We start from the raw sequence: 12,968 nt of genomic DNA on the forward strand, positions 1-12,968 counted from the left end.
AGTTTATGACGGGTTTAGTGACCCAGTCAAAATTTTATATCAAATGCCTCTCCAAGTTCTTCGGTCTTGAGCCATCCATTTCATCTGTTTCAGTGTTTGCACGTACCATATTATGTATAATTCTTGTTTGTTGATATTTTAATTGGAATGACTTTGTAAGATGAAAAGCTTTGTAAATTTCATTAGCTGTTATTGTTGAAAAAATGAAATGAAATGAAAATGTTCAAATAAAATCCTCTTACAATCTGCCCAAAAAAGAAGCTCCCTAACAATTCTCCTATAGGTTATCTAAAGTTCAAAATACAATTATATTTCTTTTCTTTCAAATTTCTATCATGTCATTCAAAAATTGCAAAGCAAAAGGAAAATCAATATCTTCACACCATGCATTTCTAGTTGAACCCAATAATAACAATGATCATTAGGTTGAAATTCCATCAGAAAAATGCTGATATAGACTTTGCTGCCCGTATAAAAGTACTAATTACGTGGTATTCAAGAAAATTAATTGTTTGTACAAAAACGGTGATCATTAGAATTTTTAAACATATTGCCAACACTGCTGTTTAAGCAATACATCCATACAGGTAGTATTCTAAGTTGTATTATGTACTGACTTTCTCTTGAAGATAATTATCCCTGCCAAATGGACCCGAACCCCTGTCAGAATGGAGCAACTTGTACCAGCTTCGGTCTGCAATACAGCTGCTCTTGTGTGTATGGCTTCCAAGGCTCCAATTGTGAAGAAGGTCAGTTTAATGTACCCATAATTATTCAACATATGCTAACGCTCTAAATGTAAAATCAATGTTATAGTATCCCAACTAGTATGAAGTGATTTCAACAGCAAAAATACTTTTTTTTGGGGAGTAAAGGTACCTTACGAAGTTAGGTAACATAGAGTGATGTTTTTATTAACATTAGCAGTGAAGAAATACCCTGTGAATGAAACCTTGTCTTACAAACATGTATTTGATATAATTATCATTGTAGGTACATATGAGGTGGTGTAAAGGCTAAGAACAATGCTACCTAATTTGTTTTACTAAATGTAAAGTGAGCAATGTATGTTTTACATATAGACGAATTAATACTTATGCAAGAACCAAAAGTTAAATGTCATCTGATTGGGCATGTGTTTAACCTATATTGGTTTGATAAATATTTTGCTTGTCTCAAAGCAATCGTTTCAACATACATGTGATCAACATCAAATAAACAGTAACTTTTTAATCAAATTTTAATTATCACTTTTCATCTGAAATGATATTTCTTGCTCAGTCTTAGCTTTGAAATGGTTGATTTTTCAACTCTCGAATGATTTTAATGCAGATAACCTGTCTCATCTTTGCACTCACAGAGGTGAATCCTTGTAGGGATGTACCATGTCTGAATGGAGGAACATGTACCAATCTGATTGAGACATACACCTGCACCTGTGGTGGATCCTTCATGGGCAGGAACTGTGAAATAGGTAAGTGGTATCAAACAGCAAACTATTGGACTCATTGTAAAGGTTGCTTCCCGGTGCTTTCTATAATTACAACATTCTCACAGACATTTGTGTTTTTAAAAATTAATTTTGCAAAATTGTCAAATAGTACCAGTGCAGTAACAATGTAGACTTAGTCGTTTGCTTTATGTTATTTTCTATTTGGAGAAATATTAGCTGACTTTTTAAATTGTTCAGTTAATTGAGCTGTGCAGATGCATCTCTGCAGTGGGTTTCACCCTTTTCTACTTGAGAAATGCAGCATGTTCTTCCACTCCATTAGGGAGTACATTTAATTCTTATATGTATGCAAACTACATTTAACATCCTTTCATAGGGACAGAGCATGTGAAAGCAACTCATAAATCGATAAACGAAAAGTCAATTACAACTTTATGATCTTACATTCAGAATCCAGGTCTTTATGATGTAATGAAAATTCACCCACTCTCTTTTATTTGTATTTGAAGAGTATGGCATCTGCTACACATCTGGGGATCCTCACTACAAGACATTCGATGACCTCAGGCATAACTTCCAGGGCAGTTGTTCCTACATATTCACCCAGGATTGCTCCTCTCCTGACCCACTCTTCAAAGTGATCGTCTCAAATATGAAGAGGTCTCAAACAGCTGCAGTGTCATATACATATGATGTTACAATCATCCTGAATCAAACGGTGTGTACTCATGTCATGTTGTTGTTGTGTGTCTTTGCATTATGATCCTTCATTGGTTGTATGTTAATTAGTTTGTATAAATATTAATTTCGAGTAGTTTCTTGCACAATTATACATCAAGATATACATATACACTTGACAAGCAAATCTAGGAATGTCTTTAGTTACATACATGTACATTATTTCTTCCTATTCCTAGTGCAATCCAAGCCGATACCACCAAGTATGTGGCATAGCGCCCTTTCCAAAACACTGTTCAAATTGCTTCACTGCATTGGAATTTTTATTAAAATAAAGTGCATGACCTACTTCTAAAGATGAGAAAAAAATATATAAGTGAATCCTGTATTATTATCATGCAAAACCTCTAGACTGTTTCTCCACCATGATTTGACTGTGGAGAAAGATTTGTGAACATTGCTCTTGGATGGATATTGACATGTCCCCAGCTTGTTGATAAAGTGATTACTGCATGAAGTTTACGGGACATTATTTTTATTACTAGCCGTACTTTTACTCTAAATGTTAATTGTTTTGCAGGAGATACTCTTAGGTCCCAGCCTTGGTGTAAACGTGGATGGTGTCGTTGTCAATCTCCCATCCGAAAGACCTGGCATCAGGGTTTCTGTTAGTGGCATCTATGTGGTAAGTCAACCATCAGTGGAATTATCTATACCCTAATATTCAACTTCAAAGTTTGATCTCTCTCTCTCTCTCGCTTTCTTTATGTTGAGTCTTGTGCATTATTTGTGCTCTCCCCCCTATGCGATATTTTCGTCCAACTTTTTTCAGATATGTTAGTGAGTGATTCGATTTTTTAAGAACAGTGTATATGGAAAGTATTGATTATTGAGATATCATATTATCAGTTGCAGCTGTATAGTGACATTTGAAGAATGGTTAAAAAAAATTAAGTTTATAATCTGCAAGTGATAATATCATTTCCTATATAGGATGCCTATTTTCACTTGATAACAATATTGAGTCGATGACCTGAGAGAGTTCCCCCTAGGACACACAATAGCTGTTGACTTCATTTCATCAAAAATACAGGGTTAGGATAAAGGTTCTGATTTGGATTTATGTTAGATTCAGCGTTAGGCTTAGAATTAGTAATAATTTGGGGTCCAAGGTTGAAGTTTGAAATTCGGTTTGCGTGAGAAATCGGCCATGGAGCAATTGTCTCAGGAGCATGTGTCATAGAACCATTAAAACAAATGTTGTTCAATATCACGTTACAGCAAGTAGTATCAGATGTTGGCCTCTATGTGCGATGGGATGGTGATAGCAGAGTGGAGGTCAAAGTGACATCTGCCTTCAAGAACAATACCTGTGGTCTATGTGGAAACTACAATGGAATCGGTACCCAAGAGGATGAGTTTCTTACACCAACAGGAAATTCGGTAAGTAAATGGATGCTTCCATAGTTGCCACACATTATGTGCACCTAAAAAGCCAGAAAGAAAACCAAAAATTTGAATTGATATTATTTCAGATTACAGTTTACTTTCTTGCTCTCCTTATGAATTTTTGTATTATTTTATGTAGGAGCTGTATTGCAAATGCTGAATCCCATTATGAGGATACTCAAAGGAATGCCCTTTTCTATTTAATAAGAGTGGAATCAAGTAATTATCCTTGTTCTACTGCCCCTGTTTTATCGATCAATTATTTACAGGGGCTTCTCATATATTTCACTCAGATTTTATATGTGATTTCAATATCATGATGTATTGCTTCATGATAGTATGTTCTCATTATGGAGACTCTATTGTAATATCTTTACATTTCAATAGTATACACTTGAAGTTGTCTTGCAATATTGCTGTTTTTCTGAAAAAAGTGTAACCCTTGGTTTCCAATGAGGCAGCATTAGGGATTATCTAAGAAGCTCCTTGTTAAGTGTTCCATAGTCTCAGATATTTTTTATTATATGTATATATATATATATATATATTGAATAAGGCAGACTAATGGAACATGGTTGCAACTTCGAGTTTCATGCCTTGCGAGTGATCATCAGGCAACTGGTAGCATTCTTAAAAGTACATGATTACTCTACCAGGGTACAAATACGTTCAAAATAAGACTTATACAATACAAAACAATAAGATTTACTCATGGGTGAAGGGGCTATTGTAATTGCTCAGGTACTGCGATGGAATTTTAAACATGGGAGGCGGTATCGCAAAATAGTCTCCACCAAGGTGCTAGTACATAAATATTTAAGTATTTATTTAAGTATAGTCTCTTTTGAAGTTGCAGATGTAGAATTTGTTTTCATGGCGGCATTTGGAGATGAGTTCTCGTCTTTTGTTCAGGAGTGTCTGTTTCTCAGTGTTGATGATGGCAAGCTTCTCAGTTAGGCACAGGTTACATTTCTTCGTTTCGCTGGAGTACGCCTGGGCCTTGCTGGAGATCGACCACTTGATGGTGAATGGGGTGCTTTGGTGTTTGAGTTGCCAAATGTGTTTGGAGAGTTCTGTGCTGTTTTTGTGCTTCACATGTCGGAAGGACTGTAGATGGTTGCTGTACCTCAGCTTGAACGGCGGCTCGATGAGTCCAATATATTGCTTAGGGCTTTCTGGGCAGGAGACTTTGGCACTGTAGATGATACTGCAGGCCTTGCAGTTTCCTTGTAGGGGGCACACATTCTTTTTTCGGCAGTTGCATGTTTTCGGCTTGGTTTGGTCGTCCGTGGATGAAATCTGCTTGTTGTGCACCTTGATGATGCTGGCGACATTCGGCATGCAGTGGTAGCTGACTTTGAGCGTGTTTCTGTTGAATATCTTGTTGAATTTTGATTTCTTTGGGAAGTGCTTATCGACAAGCCTCAGGAATGATCTGCCGATGTTGGTTGCGACGTTTTTGCTGAATGGAGGGTCGAACCAGATGATTTTTCGTTTCCGGTTTTGCTTTCTCCTTGTCGGGCGCTCCTTCGTGAAGCTGAGGGTTTCAGCAAATTCACTGGCTTTTAGGGCATCGTTGTAGGTAGGGGAAGCTTCGTTAAAAGTCTCTTCATCGCATGAGATGTCTGCTATGCGGCGGCTTATCGATGCTGGGAGGTTCTTGGTGATGGATGGTGGATGGTTGGATAGCTTGTGGATGTACATTGGGCAGTCATTCGGCTTCCTGTAAGGGTAGTACTTGCCATCACTCAGGTTGAAGGTGATGTCGAGGAAGTTGGTGATTTTTAGGTTGCAAACGATTGTGATGTTTAGGCCAAGCTTTTGGAATGTTCTCGTTATGCTTTTCCTAATCCGATCGGCTCTGCTTCCGGAGATGCTCTTGAAGACTGCTAGTCCATCGTCTCTGTATAGCCCGATTCCATCTTTGCCATAGTCCTTCGATAGGATACTTAGGATGTATAAGCCGACCAACTCACATATCTCAGCTCCGTCAAAAGTGCCCATAGTGACATCGAAGAGGCCGTTGCTATCCTTCTTCCTCCATGGATTGCCTTTGTCAAACAGCAGAGATTTCCTCGAGTGCATAATGACCTCGATATCTCGTCTGCTGACGTGTGTGTATTCCTTGGCAAAGTCCAATGATTTCTTAAGCAAACTTTCCGATATAGACGGGTAGAAGTCAACTATGTCGAAGCTTATGAAGGTGTGCTTGCCTTTTTCTTTGTCTACCACAGCCATTGAGCTCCTCCACTGGTTTACTCCTGACACTGATCTTACTGCGTTGTTAATCTTCTCTAGGGTGATTTTGCCTATAATGCCTGTTTCACTCTATATATTTTCCACTATAGGTGTCCAATGAGGCAGCCTTTGGTAACAGCTGGGAAGCTTACAATGATCCAGATTGTGTACCTCAAGGAGATGAAACCAATCCTTGCTTGAGTGCTACAGAGTCTGTGGTTCTTGGAGCCCAGAGCAAGTGTGATATCATTCAAAGTGCTGCAGGTAAGAGAATGAAACAAATAAAAAATGGTGTAAATAAATAGAATTTAGCATTGAATTACCAGTAATGCCCTTTTGGCACTCTAAAGATGAAGTATGGATGCATTTTGCTATATTTATACTTTCGATACCCAACGGTGCTAATGATATTTTGTAAAATTATCAACTAAAACAAGAAAAATAATGTTTTGTGAAAAACAAACGATACAGATGTGGCATTGTTTGTTGCGCTTAATCGTAAATGGGATTGTAAACATTTTATTTGCAAAATCTATTATTCACATAGTTTGATAAAATGCTATAAACAAGAAAGAACCAATACTCATCCAGGTTTGCTATCTTATGGCAATATTCCTGTTTTACTGATTTTAATCTTCAATACAGTTTGAGATAACTTTTAATTTGTCTTCATTGCTGTAAGTACAAGTCAATGTAGGATGGATTTTCATGCTGTTGTCATGTGGTGAAGACATACATGTAGGTTATGTCTCAATTTATGAAGATACGTTTTGTTTTGTGTTATAAAGTTGAGACATGTATAGTTTCTCAAGTTAAAACACTGTTTTCTTTGTCAGTTGTCTTACTTCCATCCCTTTTTTGTACCCTATCTGGTGAATTCTTTCAGGACTTACAGAGTGCTTTGCTGTATTGGATCCCACCCCATACTTCAGAGACTGTGTCTATGATGTCTGTGCATCCCCTGATGACGACGATACTGCACTCTGTAACGCTATGGCATCTTACACCCAAGCATGCAGATACTTCTATGTCGATGTCCCTTCTTGGAGGAATGAAACACTCTGTCGTAAGAATCCAGACTTTAATTGTTGAAAAGATACTTCTCTCTGGAATCAATGCTTTAACACCCATGATAGTTTTATCAGAGTTACTTTTGAGATATTAGGTATTAGGTGCTGACAATTTCATCCTTGTCAAAATTTTCCTTTGCATTAGTATTTTGAGCAAATGATTCAGTAAGCAAATTTCCATGTATGATTTACAGAGAATAAAGATTGTACCTGAGGAGTAAAGCCTCAATATAATATGACACTGTAAAAGTAAAGCATTTTTTAACATGATGACGTATAGTGTAGTACGTTTTACATATCTGTATGTTATAAAACAGAGTTCAGTGAATACGTGCAGGACTTTTGTTGTGTGCAGTTGCCCTTTATTTACACGTACAGAAAAAGCATAATGTTTTTGAGGGTAGTTTACCGTGGCAATTAACAAGCCTTAAGTAAAAAGATGAGATGTCATCTAACTATCATCCATTTCCATTTGATTTAATCCATGTCTAATCTTTGTCTCTATCCTTTCTTGCTCTCCTTGTCCAGCCCTGACCTGTCCATCAAACAGCACCTACGGTAGCTGCGTCTCGGCCTGTCCACTCACCTGCTGGGATTACCAAGACCCTGATCACACCTGTCACGACCTCTGTGTTGAGGGGTGTGCATGTGATGAGGGATTCGTCTTGGAAGATCTGCAGTGTGTACCGGAGAACCAGTGCGGATGTGTTACAGATGGATTCTATCTCACGGTAAGTTAATCTTGGAATATTTTAATCATGTTGTGTATTTCTTTTTCTTTAGCTACCTCTAGTTCATTTACAGTTTTAATTGCTATGTATTTGAGGATATCACCACTAAAATCAAATCACAAGGTTTTTATTTTATTTTACTAACGATGTGATGCAACTTATGTGTATTAAGATAGTATAGGTTGTTTTTTGGTGTTATTGGCGTTTCATTCTTTACATTCTTTATATTTACACCGTGACATTTAAGAATGGTTTGCACCATTGGCTTTTTGTGATAAGTGACATTGTCTCTAACTTGTAGAGTACCGAGCCCAAGATGAAATTATTCAGGTTGACATTCACTGAAAATATATATTGAATTGGAAGTGAAACTGGCTCCAAAGTTTTAAATAACTCCATAAAATATGACAAGAGAAGCACATTTATACTTTTACAGTCTAGGTTTTATACCCAATTTCAAAATGCAATTTCTCATGTCAAATTTTAAGAATGGAATCAAATACTGCTATCTGATGAACATGTACCACTGCAACCCAAATTTTTGAGAAATTGAGTCAATTCCCTGTTTGCTGACTTACTCTCTTTTTCTCTTTCCACTCTATTTCTATGTTTCCTGTATTAAATCAGGTTGGCAGTATTCTTCTGACTCCAGACTGCACAGAATACTGTGAGTGCAACGCAGGCGGTAGTATCAACTGCACTCAAGTATCCTGCGATCCTAACGCATCGTGCGGAGTGGTGAATGGAGAGACACGCTGCATATGCAATGCTGGCTATGACACTGTCGGCTATGGATTCACCTGTTTAGGTATGTTGTTTTCTGTTATGTCACTTTTACTATGTGCTGCACAAGGTGACCCAACATGTGCTCCTGCGCCACTTGCTCCACGTTTCATTTTATCAAAAATATAGGGTTAGGGTTGAAATTGGGTTCTTGGTTAGGTTTAAGGGTAGGGGTACGACTAGTGTTGGTTTTGAGGTCGAAGTTACAGACTCGACTGGTGTAGTATTGAGACGTTACAATTGTTGCTAGAGCAAGTATCATACAACCATTGCACTGGTATCTTAATACATCATTATCATAGAAAATAATGCCAACAGGAAAATTTGTCCTTATTTAGTCAAAGTGACTAATGAATCATAAAAGGCAAACTTTAGAGCAGGTTTCTCTGCATCGTTCTGATATTTCCAGATATTGATGAATGTGCCAGCAGCCCATGTGCGAATGGAACATGCATTGATGAAGTGAATGGCTACACCTGTGACTGTACACCAGGCTGGATCGGTCAACTCTGTGGTCAGCAGGACGATTGTTACTCCAAACCCTGTCAGAATGGTGCAACCTGCCGGGATGGTATGGACATGTTCACCTGCATATGCGCACCAGGTTGGACAGATGAAGTTTGTGGAACAGGTATTAGCATATCCTCTTTTTACTCTTTTAAAGCCTGTCTGCACTAGTTTGGCCAGGGGGATTAGAGTGCCCAGCAAGGTCACTGACAGGTGGTTATTGAAATCAGCTCTCAATTAACATAAGAAAAAGGGGATCATGGGGGACTAACAGGCACTAATCAGTCATTGTTTGCTATATAATGAGCGCTAGAAGCTATAAGTAGTGCAGTGGGGCTTTAATAGAAGATTGAGTTCCGGTGAAGATTTACATCCATTGTAGAATGATAGCATAGTATAGCGTATTAAAGTCACATGAAAAGAATTGCTCATCGGAGTAAAATGCTTGCAGATTTTGGTAAAATCTCACTTGAAAATGGTTGATAACTTTAAATCAACTTTGTTGTCCTATATATGTTTAGTCCCATGCACCCATATCTGTGCAGTGCAGTGCTTTTTTTTTTCAGCAGGACTTCATCAGTATTACTCTATCTTTGTAAATGTTATGACACCTTATTTCACAGCATCCAGTGCATGGAAAGGCCAAATTTTGATTGCCCCGATGCATTTATAAGAAGAACCTCTAAACCCTCATGAAAACATTATAAATCTTCCTTTTCTGTTTTCAGACATCAATGAATGTGCAGACGCCCCCTGTGACCACGATGGAGTCTGTATTGATAAACTAGCTGCCTATGAATGTAACTGTACCCTAGGATGGGCGGGAGAAAACTGTGAAATAGGTAAGTCATCCCATAATTAACCACTCATGAGTTCTGCAAGTAATCCAATGTTTACAGTCAATGAAATTGACTGTACCCTCACGTTTCCTTTGTAGTAGTTCAATGGCCTTATTATTTAATTGACCCTTGCTGTGGCAGTGGCAGTTTAAGCTGTCCAAAGCTACAAAACAGGTTCAGGATTTAATTAAGAGCTAAACTGTTAATCTAAGCACGAGATTGGTTAACTCTAAAATTTGCATCAATGATACAGATGAATTTTTACTATAGGTTCAGATAACTAAAGGAAAAGGGTTCAATGATTGAAACAAAAAATGAATCTCATATTTGATTTGTGATGCCTGTTTGAAAACTTGTTAGCAGTGGAAGAGTTACTGGAATATGGTTCATATGACTGACCTTTTACTTGGGATTTTTTTTTCTCTTTGTTTTCACTTCTTTCCTGACAGCCATTGATGAGTGCGGCAGCGACCCCTGCTTAAATGGAGGTGAATGTTTTGACTTTGTAGGATATTTCAGATGCTCATGCCCAACTAACTACGCCGGAGATAGGTGTGAGATAGGTGAGTTCATACAAGAGGAATACATTTTCTTTTAAGACTTTCAAATATTATATTTGATTAAGTTTACTTGATTTCTCTTTCCTTTATCATCTTCTTGATGATCATATTACTTTGCTATAATGCAGCTTATATTTCTCTATATTCTTGCTGAATATACTGACAAAATTTATTGAAATATGCTATATGCACAAAGGGAAAATGCAAACATACTAAATGTATGCTTTGACTCATACATGACATTTATTTTTTTCAGTCAGTTAGGTAAGTATGGGTATATAATTGATGTAGAAATTAAGGGGCTTGTTTGTTGGACATATTAAAGATTAATTTCATTTCTGTACTTTTATGTACAAAAAACAACCTCGAGACATGATTATTTACTTAATACGTTGGTTAATTAAAATTTAGTTTTTGACATAACTGAATGAATGGTTAGCTAACAATATTTAAGCCTCATTGAATGGTATATGTATTGGTTACCAGTTCCATATCATAATGATGTGGGTCTTCTTCTTTGTGATGAAATTATGATTTCCAATAATGATGCATTTTGTGTTCTGGATTTGTCTCTTCGTGCCTATATTTCGCTAAGCTACCTTAATAAGATTACAGTATCACTTCTGATCAGATGTTTCTTTTAGGCATGAATTTAATGAGTACAAGGGGTCAAAAGAATTTTTGTTTGTTTTGTTGATTAAAGATATACAAATTATACTCTTTCTATCTCTCTCTCTCTCTCTCTATATATATATATGTGTGATCTTCTTGTTAGATTCAGTTGGTAGGAAAGATGTATTTTTCAATTTGTTTTCCTTTCTTTATTCATATCCTCAGATTTATCTCCCTGTGCGGAAACCCCTTGTCAGAACGGTGCAACATGTGTTGGGTTAAGTGAGGACGTGTACTCATGCCACTGTGTCCCGGGATATGTTGGGGGAAATTGTGAATTGGGTAAGTTAACTTGAATCATTCTTTATTCAGTAGGGGTGTATCAACATTCATATCCATTTTATTCTAGCTTCATGATTTAAAGGGGAAGTCCAACCAGATATTAACTTGGTTTTAATAACAGCAGAAAAATTAGAACAACAAATTAAGCAGTGCAATGGTTGAGCAATATACAATTGAAAATAGGAAAGTTTTGAATTGTTCAAGTTGTCATTATTGAAACACAAATTGGCATCACTGTGACGTAGCTTGCGAGCTCCTCTCCAATATGCTCTGTAAAGAAATATCATTAACTTTCATTTTCTTAGTAATTGATGACGGAAAAGATTTGTGTCATACAGGGGTTATATAAAAACACATTTGCAATAATTACATTTAGGGTGAATGAATGATAGGAAATATTTGATTTATTGCATGTTAAAAAATTAACAACTTGTATAACATCATTGCAGTGCTAATTACACAGTAGGGCTAGGCAGTGTGCAGTGCTATGGTCTTGAAAGTGCAATGCCCTAACCACGTACATGTACGTGGTGCGCACAGGGCATGCAAGACCTAGACCACGTAAATGTACGTGGCCCGCAGCCAAGTGGTTAAAACCAACCTGATATCAGGGTGGACTTCCTCTTTGAGGGATGAAATACAGACCAATATGTTTGTTCAGGACATCCAAGGGGAAAATTGAGTATTTCAGTGATCCTCGTCTCAATGGAGATACCTATAATGATTTGCTTGTTTGGTTTCAATTAGGATTATGTCATTGTATTTTTTCAGCCAATGATAGGTATGAAACGATGAAACGATTGGCTCAAGACCGAGGAACTTGGAGAGAAACTTGGAGAGACACTTGATATACTTTTGAATGGGTCACTGAACCTGTCATAAACTGACAGATCACTATTGATGATTTTTTCAAAGTGATCCCTATATGAATGGAGGCACTTCCAATGATCTAGTAAACACCTATCAATACTAATTTGCCTTTTAACGAATGGACGCTGTTTACTGTTCAGCCATGTTCTTGGTATTCAGATGTCAACAAATGTTTCAGTGATCCCTGTGTAAACGGGGGTACTTGCAATGATTTGATAAATGTCAATTTACCATTGCATGAACAAAAGATGTTTACTGATATAGCATGTTCTTATTTTCAGATGTCAATGAATGTTTCAATGATCCTTGTCTGAATGGAGGTACCTGTATTGATCTGGTCAACATGTATCAGTGAAAGATGTTTACTGATATAGTATGTTCTTATTTTCTGATGTCAATGAGTGTTTCAATGATCCTTGTCTGAATGGAGGTACCTTTAATGATCTGGTCAACATGTATCAGTGAAAGATGTTTACTGATATAGTATGTTCTTATTTTCAGATGTCAATGAGTGTTTCAATGATCCTTGTCTGAATGGAGGTACCTTTAATGATCTGGTCAACATGTATCAGTGAAAGATGTTTACGGATATAGTATGTTCTTATTTTCAGATGTCAATGAGTGTTTCAATGATCCTTGTCTGAATGGAGGTACCTTTAATGATCTGGTCAACATGTATCAGTGAAAGATGTTTACGGATATAGTATGTTCTTATTTTCAGATGTCAATGAGTGTTTCGATGATCCTTGTCGGAATGGGGGTACCTGTAATGATCTGGTCAACATGTATCGGTGAAAGATGTTTACTGATATAGTATGTTCTTATTTATAGATGTC

At 37.1% G+C, this 12,968-nt stretch overlaps 1 protein-coding gene across 1 annotated transcript in view; it reads left to right on the forward strand.

Annotated features, from left to right (window-relative positions):
- The window catches only part of LOC115926499 (fibropellin-1-like), a 44,098-nt gene extending 31,171 nt beyond the window's left edge, over positions 1-12,927 (forward strand). Inside the window, exons 16-29 of the mRNA XM_030991262.1 lie at positions 630-749; positions 1,361-1,474; positions 1,963-2,171; positions 2,712-2,816; positions 3,413-3,574; positions 5,929-6,082; positions 6,705-6,884; positions 7,417-7,619; positions 8,247-8,427; positions 8,812-9,033; positions 9,638-9,751; positions 10,198-10,311; positions 11,146-11,262; positions 12,854-12,927. Coding sequence (XP_030847122.1) covers positions 630-749; positions 1,361-1,474; positions 1,963-2,171; positions 2,712-2,816; positions 3,413-3,574; positions 5,929-6,082; positions 6,705-6,884; positions 7,417-7,619; positions 8,247-8,427; positions 8,812-9,033; positions 9,638-9,751; positions 10,198-10,311; positions 11,146-11,262; positions 12,854-12,927 — 2,069 coding nt within the window. The remainder of the gene's footprint in view (positions 1-629; positions 750-1,360; positions 1,475-1,962; positions 2,172-2,711; positions 2,817-3,412; positions 3,575-5,928; positions 6,083-6,704; positions 6,885-7,416; positions 7,620-8,246; positions 8,428-8,811; positions 9,034-9,637; positions 9,752-10,197; positions 10,312-11,145; positions 11,263-12,853) is intronic.
- The last annotated feature ends 41 nt before the right edge of the window (positions 12,928-12,968 follow it).

This window comes from Strongylocentrotus purpuratus, unplaced genomic scaffold (genome assembly GCF_000002235.5).
Source record: "Strongylocentrotus purpuratus isolate Spur 01 unplaced genomic scaffold, Spur_5.0 spur5_scaffold_2, whole genome shotgun sequence".
Taxonomy (NCBI): Eukaryota; Metazoa; Echinodermata; class Echinoidea; order Camarodonta; family Strongylocentrotidae; genus Strongylocentrotus; species Strongylocentrotus purpuratus.